The sequence below is a fragment of the Blennius ocellaris genome (genome assembly GCF_963422515.1).
Source record: "Blennius ocellaris genome assembly, chromosome: 2".
Taxonomy (NCBI): Eukaryota; Metazoa; Chordata; class Actinopteri; order Blenniiformes; family Blenniidae; genus Blennius; species Blennius ocellaris.
In genome coordinates this window covers 27,932,337-27,958,013 of record NC_137651.1, presented here as the reverse complement: position 1 = coordinate 27,958,013, position 25,677 = coordinate 27,932,337, and the positions used below count along the sequence as shown (strand labels likewise).

The 25,677-nt window shown below is 46.2% G+C and overlaps 1 protein-coding gene across 1 annotated transcript; it reads right to left on the bottom strand.

The window, feature by feature from the left end:
• Positions 1 to 1,234: 1,234 nt before the first annotated feature.
• Positions 1,235 to 23,865, bottom strand: zbtb16b (zinc finger and BTB domain containing 16b). Its single transcript, XM_080503589.1, has 7 exons — positions 23,800 to 23,865; positions 21,291 to 22,559; positions 18,585 to 18,682; positions 15,964 to 16,050; positions 7,238 to 7,408; positions 5,979 to 6,146; positions 1,235 to 3,814 (listed from the first exon to the last, which is right to left on the bottom strand). The coding sequence occupies exons 2-7, from the start codon at positions 22,463 to 22,465 to the stop codon at positions 3,585 to 3,587; spliced, it is 1,929 nt and encodes a 642-aa protein (XP_080359715.1). The 5' UTR covers positions 22,466 to 22,559; positions 23,800 to 23,865; the 3' UTR covers positions 1,235 to 3,584.
• Between the last annotated feature and the right edge of the window lie 1,812 nt (positions 23,866 to 25,677).

The window sequence follows — 25,677 nt, the reverse complement described above, 5'->3', positions numbered from 1 at the left end:
CTGTGAAATGGAAAGATTCAGGTTGCGTGAGGACGTCCGAGGTTGCAGACAGAAAAGTTTGACCACGTGATGGATTCCCAACGGATGCGTGTGTCCCATGGGGGGGGGGGGACTACTGTTTTCTCTTTTCTGATGTGGAACAAATGAAGCTTTACTGATGTGATGATAAACACTGAATTCCACATGTCGCCAGTAACGAACAGATCAGGCCTCAGCCAGTAAAAAGGTGAACAAAACTTTTATGGAAACGTCTGAAGTGTCGTACATTCAGTGACATCTGGAAGTCGCCAAGGTGAGCCGGTGGGGCGGACGGACTATAACAGGCTTCGTTCTGTATGCGGAGCCGCACTCTATTTGTGAAGCAACATCGACAAGCACCTGAGGCAGTGACCACGTCTCGCCGGGGACCGCTGTGGAGAGAACACAGCGCAGCTGTCTTCCGGGACTAAGATGTTACATAAAAAAGGAGTTGGTATTTATCCTGACAGTGTCCGAATACCGAGCTGTCGGGAGGAGGTGGGGGTCTCGTGACCAAAGCATTTGGACCTTTAGTCCAGGTTTAAGTTAAAAAACACATCCGGTTTTGACAAGACAGATACTCTGTGCAGAAGCCGAAATTGTGAGAATAACCCGAAGACTGAAGAAAGGTTTTGTCCACAATGGACATTTTAAAACATCCAGTGTAAAGACACAATAAATAGTGTCCAGCTGTAAATATAGAATGACTAATAGCCATATAAAAACATCAAGGATGCAGTCGATCCAATAATGTGAAGATGAAACTTTATTTCAAGTAGTTTTGAGCTCACGATAGGTGGAAAAAATGATCAAATAATTTAGATTTTGTGTGTTCGGGTAATAAGGCATATTTGAAACACCCCAATAAACATCTCCACCTCTTAATAAAAGGGTTATAAATGATTCCTGGTGAAAGATGGCAGCTCTTTTCTTAATTTGGCTTCATTCTTGTACAGTGGGAAGTGGCAGAGATGCCTTCCGGGCCTGTTCACATAAAAAAAATAGATCAGCATCTACTTCCTTTATAATGGGCTGTGTTAAGCATCAGTCAATTTCAGATGTATTCCGATCACACCTTTGGAAGTCGTGAAGGTGCATGAGATCAAACCGGCCTGGAGCCGCCGGCAGACGACACAGAAAACAGCAGGCAAATGAGACAGAATGCATAAAATAGTAAATTGTTTTATTCTTTTTTTTTCTTTTAACCATGCCACTGAACACTGACGCATACAGAGTTGTGCCTGAATCCACACTGAGAAAACACTTCCACACACTGTGTTACAAAGCTGTAATGAAGAGGGATTTTTTTTTTTTTACTGCACACATGGCAAGAAGAACAACCCTGATTGGATACCAGGTCGAGCTTTGATCTGGCCCTGAGGTAGACAGACATTGACATATTCTAAACAATGCTAATCACATCCTTCTAGGAAACATCAAATAAAAGACAGCTGCATTATCACAACATAGAAAGATCAAAGGAAAAAAAAAAAGACCTTTTCAAAACAAAAGTGCTCTATTTCTTTTGGTCCACCGAGGAAATCCATTTATAGTGCATGTTCATGTAGAATAGATACAGTGAATGTGTGTTTTCATGGCACTGAGTGTTGTTGGCTACTTAAGAAGGCATCGCTAATGCCCGCAGACGCCAAGATTTGCTATACACACACGATTTTCCATCCCGAGATCTCAGTCCATTGTCACTTTGAAGGGAACAATTTGAGACAAGCGTGTACTTTTTTCTTTTTTTTTTTTCTACATCAAAAATTGCTTGCAACTTGCATCAGAGTATCAGCCACGATCACAGTATGTTGCTTCCAGTTGCAATGTTCAGACAAGGTGGATCGACATGGCAGTCTATCTTTAATTAAGTAACAATAAACAAACACCCAGAAACAACTACCAATAGCACAGACCCATGTACTCAAGCACATCAATGCTCTACTTATAAAAGAGGCACGAGGGAGGGATCTTAATCAAATCGGAGACTTTATAAAACACACACACGTTAAGATGTTTCTCAAATCATACCAAATGTAAACAGATAGCAAATTACTGTAATACAAAAATACAACATGTTTAAATCTATAAGGCCCATGTTAGGCTCACATAAGGGAATAACATACCATGACAGTTTGTACGTTACAGCTACACTACGACTGACGATAACCTGCTCATAGTAATTCAATGTCACAATGTTCTTTTCGTGTTTTATTAAAAAAACAACTTCCCCACATTTTCTTAAATTTTCTCCTAGAAAATTCTGATTCTGCGATTTTTGTAAGACATCTATATATAGCTGATGATAGAAAACTACACATAAGAGCCGTGTCGAGGCTCGTCGCATTTTTCTTTTCTTTTTTTTTTTTTACACCACGTAAATCATCCAGTGTTTGGTTGGGAAATTAAAACCTACTGGTGGATGAGTGATTACCGCAGCGGACCGAAAAACAAACGGCGAAAAGTGAGGAGCGGTAGAGCTCGCTCTACTAGAAATCATCCCAAGAGACGTGGACGGGGGACGCGCGACGAAAACCAGGACATATTTGGTAACAAATAAACGACATATAAATAGCAAAACAAAACTCAAAATCGTGAGCCGGTGAACCTCGCAACAAAAACACCCACCGCAAGAAAGACAAGGCAATTAAAGAGATCAAGCTTATGAGGTCAAAACGTGGCAGCCGTTCAAGTAAAAACATGCAGAAAATAAACAACTTCAAAGAAAAAAAAAATCCAACAGCAGGGGGGGAAAAAAAAACAAAAAGTCGAGGGAAATTAGATGAGAAAATGTTGCAGAAGTTCGTCCAAATCAAGCCTTCATGGAATTACTTTCAACATCTACTGCACAATCGTAGAAGATGACTCGTGTTGCCTGGTTTGTTCAGCAATCAGTGGGAAAGCTCCTGCTGCACTCAGGTCACTTGCCGCCGCCGCCGCCGCCGTGGCGTTGATTCCAACCACAGTGGATTCATTAGAATTACTGTTATTATCAAAACTGTGTGCATGGACAAGGAAGAGTGTGTCTGTATATTTGTGCGCACCAGCTTATAAACAGTCATCAGGAGCCCGTCCAGAATGGGTTTTTTTTTTTTTGTTGTTGTCTTTTTTTTTTAAATGTCTTTTTATCATTTTCAGGGAAAGAAATCCTACATTTCTGCTGTGTCCTTGCGGACTTTTGCAAACTGAAATCTCTTTGGATTGGCCTACATTTATCTGGTTCTGACAAGAGTTGACGTTTTTTTTTTCTTTTTCAGTGTAAAAGTAATGAATTTAATCATCAGTTGCAGCCCAAATGCGTACACACATTGATATTCACACTCGGAAAACCTGCGGTTTCTCAAAGAATAACAGCTTTTCCACAATACCTTCCTCAGTTCATCATGAAAAGAGTTTTTTTTTTTTTTTTTCCAAACGTCCACAGGAACATGTCACCCCCAGCAGCATTCAAAATCAGCAACCAGCTTTCAGTGTGATAGTGTCTGTGTCAGAGTCGACACAAGGGGGGGGGGCGGTGGTGGTGGTGGTGGGGGGGGGGGTTGGGGTTGGGGGGGTCCAAGTCCTGCTCAGACATAACAGACGTACAGGTAAGTCTTTTCTATCCTCCAGTCCGCTGGCACGTCTTCGGGTTTGTGGCTCTTCATGTGCTTCTGCATGGCGGCCAGGCTCGGGCAGAAGTCCTGGCAGATGGTGCACTGGTACGGAGACGCGCCGTTGTGCGTGCGCAGGTGCTTGATCATCGCCGAGTAGTCTCTGGATCGCTGGTGGCAGAGCTTGCACTCAAATGGCTTCTCACCTAAAACAATTCACCAACAACAACACACACGCACATTAACCCGGTGGGCCTGGAGCCGGGCGGCGGCCAGGTGAGGCGGCGCTCACCTGTGATTCACGTCGCTGTGTTCGCCTCCAGGATTATCACTTACTGGGCACGCATGTTATAGATCGCATGGCATTTTTGAAGAGGGGATTCATATTTCTTTTTAGATTTATCTTTTGCAGGAGGCCAAATATGAAGACACATCAAATAATGTGTTGAAAGGCAAGAAGCCAAAAAAAGCCCAAAAAACGCAATTTGAACTTCACAGCACTTACTTTTTCCTGTTTTCCCACAATAATACAATAATAAGTTTACTTCCTCTTACGCCTTTTCTGGCATGTTAATGTGTGCGAGTATGTTAATAAGTATATGTGGGTCTACTTAAACATAGAATTAGATATTTTGTGTAACTCCATTTCCATAAGTTATAATTTATTTATTATCATCAAATGGTGTACATATTTTTGGATTTGTGTGTGTGTGTATATTGGTATGTATGTGATTGTACAAAATGTTTGAATGTCACGTGCCTGAAATGAATGGATAAAAATATATGGAAGGTTGTCTGTCTGTATCTCAATCTGTCCGTCGAAAGTCAGTTGTCAATGTGAACCTGAATCTGCAAAAGTCGTCTTGTAATTTGTCTATAATTAGGTATTTAAATGTGTAAAAACAAATTTAAATCTGCTCATTTGAATGAGAATTTGTACATGTAATAAGATTTGTCAATGCATACAAAGATATTTGTAGATTAAAGCATTTTCAGCTTCAAATGCTGAATTGGCTGGGGGTTTTTTTTGCACCTGACTTTTGCTACAGTTCAGCCTTGATAGGATTCGAAGCTGTAAAGCCTGGGTTTTGCTGCCCTGAGCGCAGGCTCACAGGCTCACAGGTTCTTTCATTCGGGCTGCGTACAGCTCTGCCGGCCAGAACCTCAGTAGGTGCAGGGCAGGTGGCGCTATGCCAGAAGTGGCAGATTTAAGTTGATGCTAGATCTCCTCATTAGTTCACTTGAAAATATTTTGTTTTTGGGATCCATTGACGATAAAAACCACTTTGTAAAAGAATGCGACGCTGGAAAGTCCTGATATATGGTTTTGCACAACAGCTTATGATTTTGATTGGTCTTCATTACATTTACATTAAGTGCAATTCTAAAAAAAATAAAAAATAAAACACAAAATAATTTTAATGCAGTTCTAAAATATTAACATTGTAAAACTGAGTTTGGGTCAAACTTCTGTTTTTGAGATTATTTGTGCACAATTTATTATTTCAATTATTAATTAGTGTTTAGATGTGATTTTCTTAACTTTCTGTGGATCTTTCTGGTCCACCAAACTATATTAATCAACCTCTATTGTTACCTTTAGACTTAAAAAGGCTTTTCTCAAGACAACTTTAACATAAAAATAAAAAAGAAAGAAAGACGCAAAGCACATTTCCACATTCTGCTGTCGATAACTTCCAGTCCGTATGCTGGGTGGTTTGCATTGTTGCTATAGAACCTATTCTCCGAGGAGTTTGCACGTTCTCCCTGAGTGGATTTAGGTTTCCATCCACAATCGAAGCACATTTCCTTAAAAGTGTGACTCACATCTGACGGCGTCTCCAGGATTCATCTAAAGGCTCCAGACCGAGAATATAGAACGTATAGAATATCATTTATGTCGCTATATGCAAGAAAAAGCAGCCTTCTTATTTCCCAGTGTTTGACAGCAGTCACCTGATCAGACCGCGAGCTGAAACACATCAGACTATTTTTTGACTCCCGAGCCTGTCTGAGGCAGTCACACTCCCACTGGAGACGGGAGCCTTTAAAAACAGGTCACGAATATTTACGTTTCTTTTATTTATTTATTTATTTTAAAGAACAATTTTCCCACAAGAGCACACAGGAATAGATAATGTGTCTGTGGTGGGTGGGGGGAGGGGGGTTAAACACTGACAGCACGATGTATATGGCATCAAATCAAAGCGTGTGCCGTACACATGTGTGACATTGGAGTCACGCCAGAAGGATCATAATAGATGGCAACTGTTGGTTTCATTGTGGTTTCTTGCAAACGAAAGAGCTCGAACACTTAACATTTTAGTCCCAAGAAGATCTAAAAGTGTGTTTTACTCAGTGACCTCTCACCTGTGTGTACCCGGTAATGTGTCTCCAACTGGTGTTTCAGGCTGAACCTCTTGCCGCAGCCGTTGCACTCGTAAGGCTTCTCTCCTGTGTGGATGCGCTTGTGTCCCCTCAGCGTGCCGTCGTCTCGGAAGCAGCTCCCGCAGAATTCGCACTCGAACGGGTGATCGCCTGCAAGCGCAGTCGTGTCACAAGAGGCGGCCGCGACGCAACCGACGGTGGGTGCAGCCCATTGTCGTGCGGGACACGAGGAGGCCGACTCCCCTCCTCGGCACAACGCGGCGCATATGCCGCCGCATAGGTCAAATAGTCAGACGGGCCTTGCACATGCATATCAAGCGGGGAGATAATGTGCGTTCAGACGTCGCTAATGTTGTGACATGAGGACAGTCCTCTTGGCTGTCTGCTAATAGCTAATAAAAGTCTTCCAGGCATGTGCTGCTCTGTTCTCTATACTGTAGTTAATCTATTTCTCTCCTAGGCTGAGGGTTTGACTCATCTCCAATGACCTATGTGCCTCATTATCTCAGTGTCCACAGCAACAGCCAAGTCAGAGGATACATTGCTCTCCTCATTACAGGCCGATTCTCCCCAATCCCCCACCCCACTGTGGAGCAGATGACATTTACAAAATGTTACTTCCAAGCAGAATGGCATACAAACAAGATACGCTGCATTGGCCAAAACTCCCTTCACTTCTGTCTCTTCACATCAATTATGTATTTCTCCTGTCTAGACATCAAGCCATCCTGACAGCTGGGAGTGTTATTTAAGGTAAAAGAAGAAAGGGGGACATCTTTTCAGTAAATATCTCTCCGTCTCCCGCGGCACTAAGACTCACCCTCGGTAGAACACACAGACAAGTCATTTCCATTTGCTTTTCCTTCAATATTTATTTGGGTTTCCTCTATCATTTCGGGTGAACCACACTAGAACTGACAGCCGTGAATTGCACAGGCCCAAAGGCTGTCTAAGAACCCAAAATATAAACAGGATGAAATTGCCCAAAAATATGCACCGGCCATAACGGTACAGTGCTGTCATCAGAGAGGTGAATCATCTTATAGAGAGGGAACGAGGAGGGCGGGAGAGGATGCGTGCAAATTGAGCGAAACCTTAAAGCCAATAACCTGGGGAAAGTAACCCATATACGGAAATAAATAAAGCTGCAATCTTTTGTCTCCGTTTCAACATGCGCGTGCGTTCCGACACCGACACACGTTGCCTGACGGGAGGTGACACCGTGGATCGGTCGATCTTACCCGTGTGCGAGCGCAAGTGCCTTTTGAGGGTGGTGTGGCTGGGGAAGGGGCGCTCGCAGTGGCTGCAGATGTAGCTGTGCATGCCTGCGTGGACCTCCATGTGCTGCTGCAGGGCCTTCTGGGTCTGGAAGCGCTTTGCGCACAGCAGACAGAACACCGCCATGTCAGTCCCTGGAGAACGCACAAGACACAGACGCACAGTTATTTCAGTACCGTACACAGACAGGGCCTTAAGTGGGGAAACTGGGTCACTTCAACTTTGTGTGAGTCCTCCGAGGGAAAAGCTCCTTTCAAAGAGCAAGTGCCTCTACCTAAACTAACTCCCCTAAAAGCCCACAGGCACTTTCAGCTGCGAGTCTTTATACGTTCTATTTCAGACCATGAAAGTCATTGTTTTCTTTAAGAATTTCCCACACAATGCACGGCATGCCAATCACACAATCAATGGCTTCTTCCTGGCGCGTTAGATGTGTAATTATTCTCTTCATTCCCCATCAGGAGTCAGCTCCAGCCTGTGAAGTCCTCTGTCTCTGTGCTCAAAGAGCAGCTGATAGTAGCTCCACCCTAAATGATGCCTACACTACGCGCTCCGTGCAGAATGTTAAGTAGTGATATCAAGCCATTAAAGGCAGGACTGCAGGAAAAAACACAATCCAGTTTAATCCTGTGTGTGACCTGGCATCTCTTTGGGGCTGCTTTCCTGTTGCACAGAGTGTGGAGAGGAATACAGATAGGGAGTCGCTGGCAGGGTAGTTTAAGTCAAAATGGCTATGTGAAGAAGATCCATTGGCTGTCATACAGTCAACACTTGATCTACAGGCTGTGTAAGCCGGCACTCAAATCCATCCTGGCATTCTCACCCATGCAAATTCGTATGTGTGGCGAACGGCTGAGCGACTGGTTGATCAGCGGCATTGGACATAATGTGCATGTCCTGAAGAGTGAAGCTTTAATGTGAGATTATGAGGTCCTTATTTCTCTGTCTGCTCAGGTTGCAGATCATTTACAATGCGAGCTGGTCCCATTGCTCCTGACTCAGATTCAATCAGACATCTCCAGCGGAGGATCATTAGTAAACAGAGGACTGTGCCAGCACTTCATTGGAATTCAAGTGGGGTTGCTGTGTCGCATTTAAAATGCAGTCTGATGAGGTCCACTAAATCAAATCATTTGTTACTGTTATTGAAGTGCCTTGAGGCAACTGGCAATTAAATTGGAATTAACGCAGGGAAAGGGATACAGCACACTCATACTAAGAGGGAAGAGTGTCAGACACTTGCTTTAGGTTCAATCAAGTTAACAGACAAGCCTGTTCAAAGAAGAGAGAAAGAGAAACAAATCAGGCAAATTCACATTTTCAGGGATAAATCAAAAACATTCACCCGACATTGTTTACTAATCCATGCATCACAGTCTGCTTGAACAAAGAGGCTCTCGCTCTCCCTTTATTTTGTATAGACGTAACGTTTCACAAATAGCTGCAGTGTGTCGTGGACGCACAAAGACTTTAAATAACGGTGCTTCTTTTTCTCAACCTGTTGTCTGAAATCTTTCCCCCCCAAAAACATCGCTGGTGGCGACCGTTTGTAATCATTAACGGCGAGAAGATGGGATAAAAGACATTCCCTGATCTTAGCAATCCTACAGGGAGGCGATCCAGTGGAATGAACTGCACCTGTTCAGAGGCTTTAGCCCGTGGACTCCTGCACAAAGGACACACAATGAGGTCCGGGCCCTCATTGACCAAGCCCATTAGTCATAGGCTCCTCACGCAACTCCATCAATCCCCCGTCTTTATGCAGCCGTCTAATGACCGCGGCCCTTTATCACCCACGGATCACAATATTTTAGTTGTACACAAAAGGTCCTCCATTCTCGACGCCTCTGCGCCCTCCCCACGCCGCTGATCCGCTGACCAAACAGGAAGTCCTTTCACTGTCTGACCGGCTTCACTTTCTGCCTGAGTCATACCTAACTAATGCCGTTTCACTGTGCCGCGGCACAGCCCGGATAATGATCTGTCTAAAACAGACTAAAGACTTTTAAGAAGCTGAAAACACAGTTCTCTGCATGACCTGCCTTGTGAAGGAGCCCTCATCCTATTTAAGGAGTTTGTCCAGTAATGCTGGCAGCAGCCAGCAGGGGGAGTGCTTTCCGTTCCTACAGGCTCCTGTGGCTGCAGGCAGAGTAAAAGCCCTTAACCAACTGAATAGCACATTACCCACCTTGTAGATACTTCAAAGTTGCTTTAATTATCCTCTCTCCACTTGCTCTTTGTCAACCACCATCTATAGTAAACGCCCATTCCTATGCGGCGTGCACATTTTTTTTTTTTTTTTTTTTTGGTTTCCTTTGTCTTTCAGCCACGCTCTGAAAGTTTAACATCCCGGCTTCTCTGTGGAGGTAAACCGTTACTCCCTGACACAGTCGCAGACGCTCACAGATGTATATCCTGATCCTTCTGTCACCAACAATACCCGAAACTTGAGAAAAGAGATATGACAAATATTCTGTCACAAGAATCCCACTCTTGATCTCGGGTTGACACGACGTGACATCAGCTCAGCAGTCCTTTTTGGGTTTTTTTTTTTTTATTCCGCGCAACCTGTGCTGGAAATAAAAATACCAAATAATATCTTGACGTGTAAACAAAATATGAAAAAAAAACAAAAACCTTCCCGCCCTTTGGAGACAAGGAAGTGTTTGTGTGTGTTCGCGGTGGCATTTCGCCTCTCTGCGCTCTGTTAACTTTTCAAACAAAAAGGATTTGCGGTCATAGAGTTTTCCAGTAAGCTTTGGTAATAAGTGTAGAGGAGTTTCTTCATGAGAGAATAAGCCCCTAAAGTTGGCTGTCATTGCCCCCTGCTTTCTCACCCTCAACCAGACAATAGGCTTGGGATTCGGGCTTTAAGGCACAGGATGACCCTCTGACCTTTGGCCCTCAGCGGGGTAAATACCATGTAATCAATGGTATTTCTCAAAGGCTGGAAAGTTGACTGTGCATTGTGTTTAGGGGGCAGGGGCTTTTAACGCAGGGAAGAATGATTCACTTCCAAGCGGTCCTTCGACGAGGCAGAAACTATAAACATTTACTGCGTACGGTGCCATGCCAAGCTGCTAATGCACAGTCGTACCGCTAATGGAGGAGGATTCTCAGGCTTTGGCATATCACCGCTAATAAGACGGAGGACGTGTACGCTCATGTGATTTAACATGCTCTGCCTTCATACATCTGCCACTTATTCAGTCCAACTGAGGTGGGAGCCGGCCAGGCTCTCACGCTGCCTCAGAAACAAAACCATGTGTCTAGGCAACCAGATAGGATCATGGTCCTTGTTGGGGTGAAGTGTTCAAGCTAATCCCTTCATTCACAAATAAGCGCAGCCTGTTTCCTTTCAGGCGACAAACAAAAGTTTTCCCACCCTGAGAATCTGGGAGTGGACCCCACCGCAAACCGAACAAGAGATTGTATCGGTGACGAGCACAAATCTGTCTCATTCCTTCTGTGTTCATCTAAACTCCAGAGTCCAGAGCTCAGCAGTTAAAACTCATCACATTGGGGTTTTTTTTTTTTTTTTCTCTTCTTTTACTGAGACGCGTGGAAGCTGCATTCGACTCCACGATGCCTTCAGAGTTGGCTCTGTTAGGGACATTTGACAGAATTGTGAGTGGCGGCCAAGTCGGACTGAACTTTTTAATCGAGCAGCTTCACTCGGCGACTTCCCTATTTATTCGTGTCTTTTTTTCAAAGTAACACTAAGTTGCTGACAGCGACGGAGCAGATGAGTAAATACTTGTGCCAAACATTGAGACGGGTGCCGTTTGTGCAGGATTTGGAGAACAAGTGTAAATTATGACACTTCTGCTTTCAACGTCTCATAACATCAATAATTGTGTTTTGTTTTGGCAAAACAAAACACAAAACAAAAAAAGAAGACATGGTCGGACTGTATTTAAACGCAAATGCCCATTGTAAACATTTTCTTAAAGTAAGACCTACCAATAAGAGCTCTAATGTTCAGTCCATTCGATGTTTTTCCACTTGCGTGACCGATATCTGATTATTTTCCAAACCAGATTCAGGCCACTTTCCTACGTGGAATTAAAAAACACATGCTTTTCAAAGCATACTCACGTGGCATTTCAAGTGAAAAAGGCGTCAAAATGATGTGCCATGTGAAAAGATCACATTTAAATGATGGACAAAACTCAAAAGTCTGTCGTTAAAGTTCTTTATATCATCTCTTCATGTATTTGTTGGCTCAGGTATGTGCAGTGACTTCAAACACATTGAGTGAAGCACAATAAATATGGCCGCTGCACATCTTTTCTGAAGCGTCACCTCTTTTCACATTGGAGTCTGACGGCGGTTGCGTTGAATTATAAAGTGAAGAACCACCAACAATTGAGCACGAAGGCCTGCAGTGTGAATGTAGGGATACACAAGCAATCACAATGACATTTGTCACAAATTGCTTTTTTTTTTTTTTTTTTACCGCGGAAGAATAAGGGACAACATGAAAACTCCACACCGAAAGGACCTCAGACCAGGAATCCTGGTGAGGTGAAAGTGTCAAGCACTACAAGATGGATGTAGTCGACGGCAGTGGGTTTTCAGAAGTAAAGATGTAGAATTTAGACTTTAAAACAAATGGTGTATGATATTTTTGAAGGCCTGTATATAACCCTCAATGACACCCCACGGTTAAATACTCCTCCTTTTCCCACCACGTGTCCTGTAAATATTTAAGGAAATCTCAGCTGCTATCAAAAAACAGCCAAAACTGTAACACGGATTTGACAGTCGGCAAGTGGGTGCAGCTCATGTCCACCAGCATGCAGCGCCCAGCCCCTAGAAACCGTGTCCTCAAGGCCCCGTGCTCAGTATATATGCACAGTGTCTGCTGGCACATTGCTATCACCCAGTTAAACATCCACAGTCATGCAGGCTGCATTATGTGCTGGACCTCACACGACCCCGCGCGTCCGCGATACTGTATGTGCTCATGCGGACAGTTTCCCGTGGCGGCAAGACAGGCGCATGCACAAGCGCTACCTTAAACAACCCCGGGCGCTCGGCGGCGGCCTGCTAATCTACCCGAGTGAGGAACAACCGACTCAATAATTAATGCAACAAGAGATACGTTGCTCGTGTTTAACCACCATTCCATGGAGCGGTGCATTGAGGTCACCGGCGGTCTCCGCCGCCATTCCTGGAGCGTTTACAATATTTCTCCTGTGTCTACCGGGTTGCACTTTACGTTAAATGACAGGCCGTCCAGAGGCTTTGTGTATCCAGCAGTCAGGGCAAAAATAAACACTGGAGGCACAATGGCCGAACAGAGGATAGTTCAGTTCAGTTTAAGGCTTATAAGAATTACAGCTGGGTATTAGCAGGAGGCTGCAGTACGATGATGGACATGCAATTAGGCGAGCTAAAAGGTCTGCATTAGGAGAGATGCGTTAGAAGCCTGGGCTGTATCTGAATAGACTACAGGACTGTTTAATTAGGCTTTGGACAGAAGGTAATATTATTCACTTGATGAAGCAGCCTGTAATGTGTGGAAACAGTGCAGCTGCTGTGAGTACACAAAGGCTGCACTCTCACGGCCTTTCTCCTGAAGGCAAGGTGGCAAAATGGTCAGCGGCACTGGTTTCCAGCACATACAGTCAATTTGTGTGCGTGCAGTTGATAAGCCACAGTCTTGGGTTTTTCCAAAAATTGGAAGCCCGGGTGCCCCAGAGCCTCGACTTGCCCTGATTGAAACAAACCCCTTTGTTGTGAGCGCAATTCGGAGACAGATCCATTCTTTTATTTTGGGCACTGACAAGTAGGTCAGAGGAGACTGTGACAGAGCTGTGGTGAGGAGTAAACAGCAGCACATGATGTTGTTTTGCGCTCAGTCCTGGCATCCAACACCAGCAGCAATCCTCTTGCCCTCAGGAAGTCCTCAAATACCCCCCCCCCCCCCCCCCCCCCCCCCCTCCTCCCCTCCCTCCCCTTTCACTGACCACAGTTCACTCTGCCCAGAAACCCCCCCTCCCCTGCCTTGCTTTGATCTCTGACTTGTGCAACCCACGGTCGTTCACCTCTGACATATCAAAATGGCTAAAGAGACTTTCACTGTAAAGTAGCCCAGTAGCCAAACAAGCCTGGGAACACGCTCTCCCGAAAGCAGTATTATTCCCCCTCAGAGGAGGTGGACAGCAGCGCTGCAGCTGCTGAGGTCTGACAAGTGTTAATCTGCTAAGAGGAAACTCATTTGGCTCACTGGTTATGCCACATGGCAAATTAAAGCCGGGGCGGCACTGAGAGACCCCTTGTGAGTTTGTAGCAGAGGGAAAACGGCTCCAGGTGCGCTTTAAGGAAGGTAAATCTTTGCATCGGGCCTGCGCTTTGTCATCGTTTTTTTTTTTTTTTAAACCCCCCCCCCCCCCAACCCACCACGCGCAACCTCAACGCGGCTGATCGAATTACCCGCGGCTCCCCCGGAAGGTGGGGCGGCGGCGGCGGCGAGAGTCGTCATGCGTCACGGCAGGGCCGAGCTGAGGTCGTGACAAAATGAGAGAGTAATGCTCTCCTGTACCCGGCTCCGGACACCCTGCCAGACCTGAAACCGAGCCCGGGATGTTTACAAGCGGGCGAGATGAGGGGCAGAAACTTCTGGGCATCGTTAACACCCCTCCATGTCCACATCCATTAAGTATTCATACCGTGTGTGCCACCTGGAGTTACAGTTACGTGCCAGTGCTCCCGAGAGGGTGATCACCTTTCTCTGACAGGAGCAGAAAAGGTGTGGATTCGGACACTGTCGGGCAAAATGCGTCATCTGACAACCATACTGCTTTCTGTAAACACCCAAGACTCCCATTTGATACCGGACTGCTTTAAATGAACAGTTAATACAATAAAAAAACCCACACGGAGAGTAAATCATCAAACCTTTCCACGGACGATGTTTTCTCACAATTTCTACCTGAAACAGTCAAACCAATATGAAGTTTGGTTGAAGAATTCCCTCGGCTAAAGCGCAGTTTCAACACCATCGTCGATAATAAACATTGAGCACATTTAACCAGACAGCAGTGTGTCGAATTTCAGAAACGTTCAATGCAGCAAAAAGTCATATTTCAAATATTAACTTTTTTTTTTTTTTTTTTAATAATACTATATTGTAGAAGATATAGAAGAGTGTGTGAAAGAAGGAATGCATAACCTTTAAAACATCTTCAAGGAGATTTTATTTTTCCCATGTGAAGACATTTAAAATGTACGACATAAAAATCTGTTATTTTGGGTCATTTTTTTGCAGATGCAATTTACAAAATTGTTTCATGCTTAAAAAAAGAAAAAAACACTAAAACAAAACTGTGAAAGGTCATAATTCCCAATATCAAGGTATTTATATGAGTATGAAGGTTGAATTTGATTGACCTTCACATGATGACGTTTTAAGAGAGAAATAAGTTCATCAAAGTGTGTATAACCGCTCCTAAAAGTATTATTTCTCTGGGATGATAATGTGATTTCAGCATTAGTGCGTCTGACGTCTGTATCAGTGACGGTTTGTTCAGCGAGCGATAACAGAAAACCATCCAGCCGGTTCATACGAGCAGCAAAACGCAAAACTGATCCAGACAGACAAACTCAGGAAGTGATGGAGTGCAGCATTAAAACTTTAATGAACCTGAGTAATTCCAGAAATAATAATGTGCAGCGTTTGGCTGAGGAGGGCATATCATTCAAATATTAAAGTTCAGAGAAAATTTGACTTGAACGCTGAGGGTGTAACTTTTTTTTTTTTTTTTAAACTTATTGGGATTTACAACATATAGTTGCTCCTGACAGCTCTGCCTTAAAGTCTGTCTTAATTATACAAACATCAGTTTACCGCGGAGAAAACATGGCGCTTTAAAAAAAACATCTGTTTCCTTTGGTTTCCTCTTGATTTTACAGCTTTTTATTTCCTCCGTTATACACTCTGCTCTCCTTCTGTGTTTTTTTTTATATATATATTTGTCTTGTTTGTCTTTTTTATCTCCTCCTGTCTTGTTTTTTCAGTATGTAAAGCTCTTTCCAACTTTGATTACGACTTCAGCTCCTCAGGCAAGTTGTTCCAAACTCTTAAGAGCCCAGATTGCAAATCACCGCCCAGGTTTGTGCTGCCACTCCACCGAGAGGGGGAGGGGGGGGGGGATAAATAAAAAAAATGAAGAAACCTATTAAGGAAAAATATTTTTTGACTCAAACCCAGTACCAACTGTTGATGCCACACATTCACTGGAGCAGGGGAAATTGCGGCAGAAACATTTTTGGTGATTTTGAGATCATTGAAAGATGCGGACGGGCGTGGTGCTGGTTGTTGAGCGCGTCAAGCGTTGAGGTAAATCATTTCACAGACGCTGGCGGGACGGAGGCGAGGCTGCGAAGCGTCGGTGAAGCTGTGACGCAGGGCGCTGGGGGGCCCACGGCGGTGGCGAAGTGGCATGCGGCGGGCCTGGATGCCAAGAGATATTAGTGGGTGATATGTGAGACGGCGTCCAACCTCGCTGTCGATAAATTATGGAGCATCATGACAGGAACAGTTTAACCCAGCCGGCATGACGGGCAAGTTTCAGAGCCATGATCACAAGTCGCGGAGTCACGGCTTACTCAACAGCTCAATGCACGCTGTCCAGGTTAAACACTGGCTTTCTGTGTGTGTGTGTGTGTGTGTGTGAAGTACCTGTGTGTGTTTGCCTGTGGGCTTCCAGAGCATCCTCCGAGGAGAACGTGGCTCCGCACTGATCACACACCAGCGCCTCCGCAGGAGCTGTAGATAAAATGGAATTGATGAGGGCGCATCTCCATCAGACACAAACACAAACGTGCGCGGCGGTAATTTGCGGAGTGAGTCAGTTCATTTAGCATTTAAGGACAACTGCGGAAAGAGAAAAGCAACCGGGGGGGACGTGGGACAAAGATGTGCCGTTTTTGAAAAAAAAAAAAAAAAAAAAAAAAGTCACCAAAGCAGTGTGTCTTGTCACACACTTGCGCTTTTCAGGTGTTAACACAAGGAAGCAAATGCGCGGAGTACAATGGAGCGGAGGAAAGCGCCGTAAAAACTCAACTGGGGGACAAACAAAGGCACCAGACAGGGTGCAATGGCCCCTTCTTCTTTGACAAAAAAAAAAAAAAAAAAGAGTCGAGCTGAAGAGTTTTATTTACCGTGCCCTGTTATCAGTCTCTGAACAGTGAGCAGACTGTCTGCCTGAGAGGCCACAGAAGGACTGGGTGTTCTCTCTACAACAGACGCTTCCCGCCTGCGGCACATCCCTTTATCAAAAAAAAAAAAAAAAAAAAAAACACACTTCAGAGTCAACACCCTGAATCCCTTCGCATGCACTGTAAACTACAGTTCCCTGTTCACCTTTGCAATGCCCTTGTCTGTTCTGATGAAGACATGAGAGAGACAAGTATGCATACTGCTTGTAGAAACGCTCCATCCTTGTCTGTCTGAGCAGGTGTGAGGTGAGTGCAGAACAACACAGGACACACGCGTGCGCACACACACACACACACACACACACACACACACACACACACACACACACACACACACACACACACACACACACACACACACACACACACACACACACACACACACACACACAGCTGTTTGGATGTGGGTTGGCTCTCACAGAGATGTAAATCGGTTGCAGATCCATACTGGCCCAGGGCTCATTCACTGATCTATTTTCTGCTCAGCTGGCTTTAAATGAAGTTAAAATGACTCATTAAAACACCCACAAGCTTTTGGGAACTCTGAGCGCCACAGCCTAAATGTGGTCCTCTTTCAACTCTTACGATGCCTCTACACACAGACACTGTGCCACTGTTCACAGAGCGCCACGCAAATAACAAATAACAAATAACAAATAACCCCCCCCCAAAAAAAAAACCCCAACTGAAAAAGCCTCAATCTGTTCATTTCTAAAAACAACAATTTTTGAAAACAAACCGTTACTGTTTTGGATCTGTGCGTTTTTGTTACACTGTGTAAAGATAATAACAAAAAACAGAACTTGGTTGAGCTAGCATAGTAGTAACAGTGAAGCTGCGTTGTAGATCCTGATGTTGTGTGACGCCGTCCGGTGCGGCGTGTTGTGTTGTGTGAGATTGTGTGATAAGGGGAGAAGAGAACATAGTGCATTGTCTTGTGCAGTCAAAGGCACGGAGTGTGCTCTCATCCATAAACCATCAAACTGTCTCCAGACGCGGCTGCAATCGTCCTCCATCAAAACACTTTGTCTGGCATACCAAAATAAGAGCCAGCATCGAGCTGAATACCAAATCAGCCCATTAGAGCGGTGGAGCACTCGCTCCTTAGCAACCAGCGGGATCTAAGGCTGCTATACCGAAATACACAGTGACAAAGAAATGAGATCCACATCGCTCTCTCGCTCTCTTTTTTGTAGTATTATGGGCTGACACATTGGGATGAGGCGAGTTTATGCAAAAATTCAAATTAGGTTAAAGGTGCTGCGGCGACGGATGTCACTGCGAATTGAAAATCAAAGCATGTTGTGGCGGTCGGAGGGTAACGCAAGACGATGTGAGTGTTTAGGGTGATGCGGAGGGTATGGAGGGAGGCGGGGGGGGGGGGGGGAATAAAAAGGGGGCGACTCAGGTGAAGTTTAAAGCAGCAGATTCTCTGTCGTCTGTCAGCAGGATGTCACCCCCCCACCAACACACACACACACACACAAAACATCCTCAGAGAGCATGTAGAGAGGACAGGGACGTCGCCTTGTCTGTACACATATTCCTACTGAGGTTTCTGTTTTAGTTTCATTTTTAGTCCCTGATCCACCCCCCCCCCCCCCCCCCCCCCCCACCTCCCCCTCCTTCCTCTTCCTCTATTTTGGATAAAGTAGCTGGGAGAGCAGTCAGGTCTGATTAAGTCTGCATTTGGGTACAGTGTGTTCCTGGACACACATCTGCGAGCGAGCCATCACACACGCTTCGGAACACTGGCAGAACACCCAGGCCTGCCGGCAGCTCATGATGTCATCACTCAGAAGGGGCAGAGCTGGCGAGCCGCCAGAGTCTCCGAAAACACACAGAAACGATTCAAACAGAGCGAGCCGGCGAGGCAGGCGGGGAGGGAGAGGTGCACAGAACCTGTGCACGGGGAGGAAGGCGTCATCCAAGTATTGGGAGCGGCAGTAACTTGCTTGGGCAAAAGAGGCGGGGCGCGTGCATAGTATGAACAGGTGCACGTGAAAGGCTTGCACTACTGTATCAAGGGGGCTGATCAGCGGCGAAGCGCCGCGAGGCGAGAGCACGAGAGTCACTAAGTACCTGTGTGAGACAGCATGTGCATCCTCAGCCGCATGCTGTCCTGGAAATGTTTGCCACAGTATTCGCAGCTGTTGCCCTTCTCCTCGTTATGGAGCCTCCTGTGGAAAGACAAACACTGATGTGAGCGCGCGAACAGAGGCAAGCCGCTCGCGTTGATCGTAAAAGTAGATGCTTTTTTATTTATTTATTTTTTATAATTTCTGTGTGTAAGGTCTTCCCAGATCTAGAAGCATCATTGTCCTCATAACAAGAGGGAGCATGTTTTTAATTCCGGCAAGAATCCCTCCGCTGAATGCAGCATCATTAGCGTGAGAGGCCCTTGGAGTTGTGAATCACAACGCATGAATGCTAAAAGAACACAGACAATAGGATAGATATCTGGCTAATTTCAGAGTGCAGACATACGCGTGCCTCCACCCGCCAGCACTGCAAGACGCTGGGCACGCACACAAACACACACACACACAAACACACACACACATCCCAATATAATATGCACACACACACACTTCTCCTGTAACTGCAATGAAAAGAAGGAAAGGAAGACGATGCGCTGGAGCTGCGCCGGCAGCAGAACCTATCATATCATATCACACACATCCGAGCATGCGAAGCATCTGCACTGTTATCCTGACATCACCCGGGAAGGGGCGTGCGTGTGTGTGTGTGTGTGTGTGTGTCTAAATTCCCTCCGTGGTCAGGATGAACTGGATGTAATTTAACACACATGAAATCCACATTAACATTTTAAGGACAGTGACTCACTTCAGAGCCACGAGCGCAGGAAGTCGTCTCCATTATTATTTCTTTTTTTTCTCTCCAAATTTGACCAACTTGTGTTGAGGACATTTTATTTGAGCACTCATGCGAGACTTATAGGTATTTATTTTGCGCGTCCCGCTGGCCGGGCACTCTGAGGTGTGAACAATACAGTTGCTTTTTTTTTTCCCTCACCCACTGTCAAGTATTGATTGAAAGGGATAAATGGAGAGTGTCCCGGTGGCCCAGGGGTTTAAGGCACTGACCATGAAATCACAATGTTTCCAGTTTCAGTCCAGCTGGGGGACAATTGTTGCTCCCCCCCCCCCCCATTCTCAGTTTTTAACTGCCTGTTTTACCGACGTCGATGCAAAAAACAATAAATAATTTGAGGCAAATTAACATTGCAAAAGAGTGTAAATAAAAAGGCAAAAATATTAGTTTAAACGTTCACGAACACAAAAAAAACTAAACATTTTTATTAAAATACTGCAATTTTAACGCAGAAGCACCTGTTAAATTTGACTCTTTAAGAAAATTAATAAAAAAAAACAAATCCAGCAGTGTTTCAAGCTAAAACTGCGCCAGGAGTTGCTTCTCCGGCGACACTTGTGAAATGTCAGTCTTGCGGACCAGGTGTATGCTCAGTGACCTGGTTACGCACCTACAGCTACTTCCACGGCATCCCGAAGCAGGGCCGCCGCCGCCGCCGCCGCCGCCGCCACCGCAGCTCCCCCGACCCGCGGACGTCCGCCTGTCTCCATGAGTAAGCAGCGCGCATCATTAAATATCCCACAGGATGCTCCGTTTCTGCAGAGCTGTGGAGTGGCACGAGGCTGAAATGTCAGCCACGGGCTCAGGCGAGGACGGGAGGGCGGGATGGAGGGATGGAGGGATGGAGGGATGGAAGGGTGGAGGGGCTGTGATCCTAATCAGGATTTTAGCTGCATGTTCAGGACTTGCGGATTGTCGTTGGTTTCTAATGATCAGTGATGAGTCAGACTCGCAATTACAAACATCTGCAATCAAGTTAATGAGGGCCGTCATCCAGCGGGACGTTTTTTTTTTGTTTGTTTTTTTTTATCTGTGTGTGTGTGTTTGTGTATCGTGACGAGACATGAAGCGACAAGCTCATAAATAAAGTAAAAGTGAAGCAAATAAAAACAAACAACGCAATGAGTTTCGCGGAGGAGGGGGGGGGGGTGTGTGGGGGGGGGGGGGGGGGGGGGCAGAAGTTATCCATCACGTCCAGCCCGGTCCCCGCTGAGCGCCTCCTCTCCGCCGACGCAAAGGAATGCATATCAAATAGCCTCCGCCAAACGAGCCTGTCGCACCCGCCACGCGCAAATAATCAAACGGAATTTAGAAAAATAAAGCTTTATGGGGGAAAAAAACAACAACAACAAAAAAACAACCTGCTTTTATATGGGACCCATTCGCAAGGACCCGCTTGAAAACTTCCCGCCACGTTGGACCATTAAAAGACGTTTTCCCCGAGAATAAATCAAACGTGCCGGAACTCGCCGACCATCTTTTTGAACGTGAAAAAGTAGCGAGAGGAGGAGTTTCAGTGCAGGAGACGCGTTTGTCCGGCAGGATCATCATAAACCGCATATCCACCTGCACGTCGCCCTCATGCATCTTTTATGACACCAAATACGCATTTGTCTGTTTAAAAATAGTGAGCAGCAGGATGTTCTGCGGCAGACTAAATCATGGGAGTCTCTTTTTTTTCTCTCCCTTCTTCTTCTTCTTCTTCTTTTTAATGTGATTAGATGTGATTATTATTAGATGGGATATGAATTTTGATTTGGGGTTGAAATATTCATCATCTGTGAATAAACTGAGAATACGGGAGCAGCGTGTGTGTGTGTGTGTGTGTGTGTGTGTGTGTGTGTGTGTGTGTGTGTGTGTGTGTGTGTGTGTGTGTGTGTGTGTGTGTGTTACCTGTGCTGCTCGACGGCCTGCCGGCTGTGCAGCTGCAGCCCGCACTCGCCGCAGCACTGCTGGCCCTGCGTCTGGCCCTCGTGCCTCATCCCCGCCGCGAACTGGCCCAGCCGGCTGAGGAGCTCCCGGTGCAGGAGGCCCTGGTGCAGCAGGCCGCCGTACGCCCTCGGGTCCAGCTGCATGCCCAGCGACGGCGCCACCGGCACGGGCACGGCCAGGCCCTCGCCGCCGTGGTTCTGCGCCGCCGAGTATATGGACGCCAGGTGCTTGTCGGTGGCGATCCCGGGGAAACAGTCGGGCGCGTTGCCCGCCGCCTGCCCTCCGTCGTCGGCGCCGGTGTGCAGCTCCCGCGCGCTGGTGATCACGCTGCCTCGCAGCGGCGTCCCCGGGCCGTCGTCCCGGGCCGGATCCGACGCGCAGTTGCCCTCGCCGGCGCTGGAGGACCCGACCTCGTACCCGTTGGCGTCGTCCACCTGCATGCGCTCGGACTTGATGCTTCTGGCGTGGTCCAGGGGGGAGGTCTGGGACGGCGCGGCGCTCCGAGCCTGAAGCTGCTGGGGGTCCACGTCCAGCTCGCCGTCCAGCTTGGGGCTGGACCCTGGCGCCGCGTTGCGCTCCGCGCCGGGGGAGCTCCTGTCGGCCATGTGGTACAGCGCCAGGTGGTGCAGGGCGGTGGGCGTGGTGCGGGCGGGCCCGTCCTGTATGGAATGCTTCTTGGACATCAGCATGTGCCTCCAGTGTCTGGCGCGGCCGTGGTCGCCGTGGTCCCCGGGGCCGTGGTTCCTCACCGCCGCGTCCTCGCTCTCCTCCGCCTGGATGGTCTCCAGCACCTTCAGGCACTGCTCCTCCAGGTACTCGATCTCCAGGATCTCGGCGGCGTACAGCAGGTCGTCCAGGTCCTCGGCGGTGGCCTGGAGCGAGGCGGTGTAGGCGTACTCCAGGATCTGCTGGAAGGTCTTGGGGGACAGGAAGTCCAGGGCGTAGCGCAGGCTGCTGCGGTGGAACAAGATCTCGAACATCTTGCTGGTGCAGGCCAGGACGGTGCGGTGCGCCGGGAACTCCTGGCCGTCCACCGTGATGATGACGTCGCACAGGGTGCCGGTCAGGCGCATCTGGTTGGCCCGCTGCAGGAGCGTGCCGGAGTGGGTGGGGTTGTGGAGCTGGAGCACACCCATGTTTGTCAGACCCGTATCGGCTCGGACCCCCCGCCGAGCCCACGCATGAGGTGTGGCTGTCCCGCCTGCTTCACACTGGGCTTCAGCTGCTGATCTGATTTGGACGCAGGTCGGAGGATAGAGTATCGTTAGAGCGGCCGTCTCACTTACAGCGTGGTGCAAAGACACTGGGTTTACACTCCACACACACACACACACACACACACACACAAACACACACAAAAAAAAATCCCGAATCAAACGGAATGATCAGAAAGAAAATAACCTGTGAGATATAAATGTTTTCTCCTGGGTCTGTTATTTATTTTATTTATTTTATTTCATTTGATGCTCCCAACATGTTTATGTATTTTAATTAGGAAGCAAAGGCAAAACAACAGGTCGATAGGCGCAGAGCAACAGTTTCTATTGCAGGTGATTAGTCTGAGGTCTCTTTGAGCGCGGTCACGTCGCTGTAATAACGTCTGCATACTGAGAGGTGACGCTTCAATTTATCAAGCTGCTCACACACACACACACACACACACACACACACACACACACACACACACACACACACACACACACACACACACACACACACCCGTGCCCTCAACAGGTAGGCCTGCCATTAACACGCGCCTTGAAAGGGCTGATTAGTTCATTTAGGCTGCGCACGTCCATGATTGGATGCGTTAAAAGACAATTAAAGGAGCTCCGCTGGAAATAAATAAATAAATAAAATAAAAAAAGAAAAGAAAAGAAAAGAAGAAACGATCCCTCAACAAGTTATCAAACTACCGACGCGATGGGAAAGCGGCGCAGGGAGAAGGGGACGCATTCGAAGCTGATTTGGAGGCTTTGTACCGCCGGACCACCTCCGGAGGAGCTGACGGGCATGAATCCTCAACTGACCGCGAGCGCATCAGGTGCACGCGCACTCATCAGCCTCCTCATCATCATCATCATCGTCCGTGCACATTGCGACAATTTAACCGAGACAAATCCATTTATTTATGTCTCTGCCAACAGGTTAGAAAAAAAAAAAAAAAAACGTGTCCGAAATTTTTAAATAAATAAAAAAATACAAATAATCCAGAGGGTTATTAGTGTCTGCTTCATACATGAACCAAGTTTGGAGAAAATACTCAGACTGGACACTAAACTTAGGTCCCATCCCCCCCCACCCCACCACCCGCCACTTGTCTGAAGGGAAAACTGGTAATATCCAAAATATGAATAATTAAAACGAGTCTGCGGCTGTTAAAAATTAAAAATAAAAAAAAAACAAAAGAGAGAGAAAAAGTTGGAGCAGAGCGGAACAGGCGCGTGAGAGGGAATCCATAGCGTCTTACCTGCGTCTCCTGACGTCCACTGATCATCCAGGCAGCATCATGCTGAGACATTTCACAGTACCCGCTCCAAACTCACTGCTGCTCCGAGGAAGCAAATCAAGAGGCGGCCAGCCTCCATCAAGCCCGCTGTGACACGCGCTCACTTCCGGGAAGAACCTTCACATTAAAGCCCCCGGATCTCAACCACGTGCTGAGTCCAGCGTTGGTTAAATTTCAAGGAAAGATTGTTGAATTTTTTATTTATTCTAAAGCTTCACATATAAAACAAAAACAAATAAACGACAGAACAGGATAGACAGATAAAATGCTGAAATGACCTTCAAATTTAAGCTTTACAGTCTTTCTTTGATGCGGCGCAGAGTACAAGTGATGAAATTCTCAACATTTCTGCAAAACTAAAAACAATTACTGTGGGAAATGACAACGATCTCAACATGAAGCAACTCTTGATGAAACCTGGTGGAAAAAAAAATGTCCCAAAAATAAAGCTTTGTCTTATAGCTGTTGCATTCTGGATGTTAAAAAGTTCATTTGCACGATTTGCTGGGTTTGTTCTCAGGTCGGAGCCTCCTATATAAACCATTTATTGAGGCATGAATTGCTGGCTTTGCTATAAAATGTGATAGTAACGTGATAATGGCCTATAATGTGAAAAATGTGACCATTTCAGATGCAATACAGCCAATAATAACAGTAATGTTAATTAAATTAAGGCCTTATGCCGGCCAGGTCTGTGCTATAGTGTGATTTAAGGACATTTCAAAACTTTAAAACGTTGACGTGTGTATCCAATCATTTATGTGCAATCTATAGGACATAACTTTTGTAGAAAAGTATTAAACTGATAGAAAGTTAAAACATGTTTCATTCAATAAACTTTCCTGATCCTTGGTGTGCAGCAGTATAGAACTGGAGCAGTGAAATATAGATCTCACACAGTATTTAGTAGTGAATACCGGACAATGACAATAAGGAATTTGAAATAAATAACGTGATAAGAATATAATGATAAGATTGGCCACACGCTGTTGAATCCTATAGAGAGGGTCGAGCTCTGGTTCTGCTGAGGTGGGTTCTTCCTGTTCTTCCTGTTCTTCTGCGCTCACATTTCCTCTCACAGGCTAAAATCCCACATGAGGTTAATTGGTGACTCTGTTATTGGCCGTGGCGGCGAATGCAGATCTGGACGTCCCCTGCCTTCAATCCTAACCGGGATAAAGGTGAATGACTGATGGAATAATCCAGAATGTGACCACCTACCAGTGCCGGCGGTCTGCTGGAAGTACGACACCCTGGTTTCACCAACAACGTGCGGTGGCTTGCTTCAACCAGTCAGAGGAGCGAAACAGATCAACCACACTGCCACCAATTCGGAAAAAAGTTCCCAGGGGTTAAAGGTCGCAGCTGCTGGAGCTGATCGGAGCTGACCATGCTTAAAGTGACGGTACAACATGAGCACGGCGGCGGGACGGCCGCCATCAGAGTCACCAGTTAACTGGGACTTTGTAATGAAGGCCCAGAGCAGGTCGTCCTCCACACCAAGGTCAGCGGTTCAATTCCCAGTCTGCCCCCGTCTTGTCGCAGTATCTTTAGAGAAAACACTGAGGTCATTCGCTTCGCGTGACAGCCGTCACCGTGTGTGTGTGTGTGTGTGTGTGTGTGTGTGTGTGTGTGTGAGTGTAAATCAATATGAGACCGCTGAAGCAGTTAAAACACAGTTAAAAGTTCAGGTGGCTGATTTAACAGCTGAGTCATCAACTTAGATTTTTTAGATTTGCAAAATCAATATTTTAATACAAGTATTCATTATTTCTCTGCTGCCACAACTATAATCTGAGCTTTTTTTTTTTTTTCCATCTCCAGCGAGGGCATTTCACC

Coding starts and splice junctions, on each gene's coding strand:
- zbtb16b (XM_080503589.1), bottom strand. CDS start 22,465: ATGGGTGTGCTCCAGCTCCACAACCCCACCCACTCCGGCACGCTCCTG. Junction 18,683..21,290: donor CAGGCCGTCGAGCAGCACAG/GTAACACACACA, acceptor GTCTTTCCACAG/GAGGCTCCATAACGAGGAGA. Junction 6,147..7,237: donor GCACTTGCGCTCGCACACGG/GTAAGATCGACC, acceptor CTGCGCTTGCAG/GCGATCACCCGTTCGAGTGC.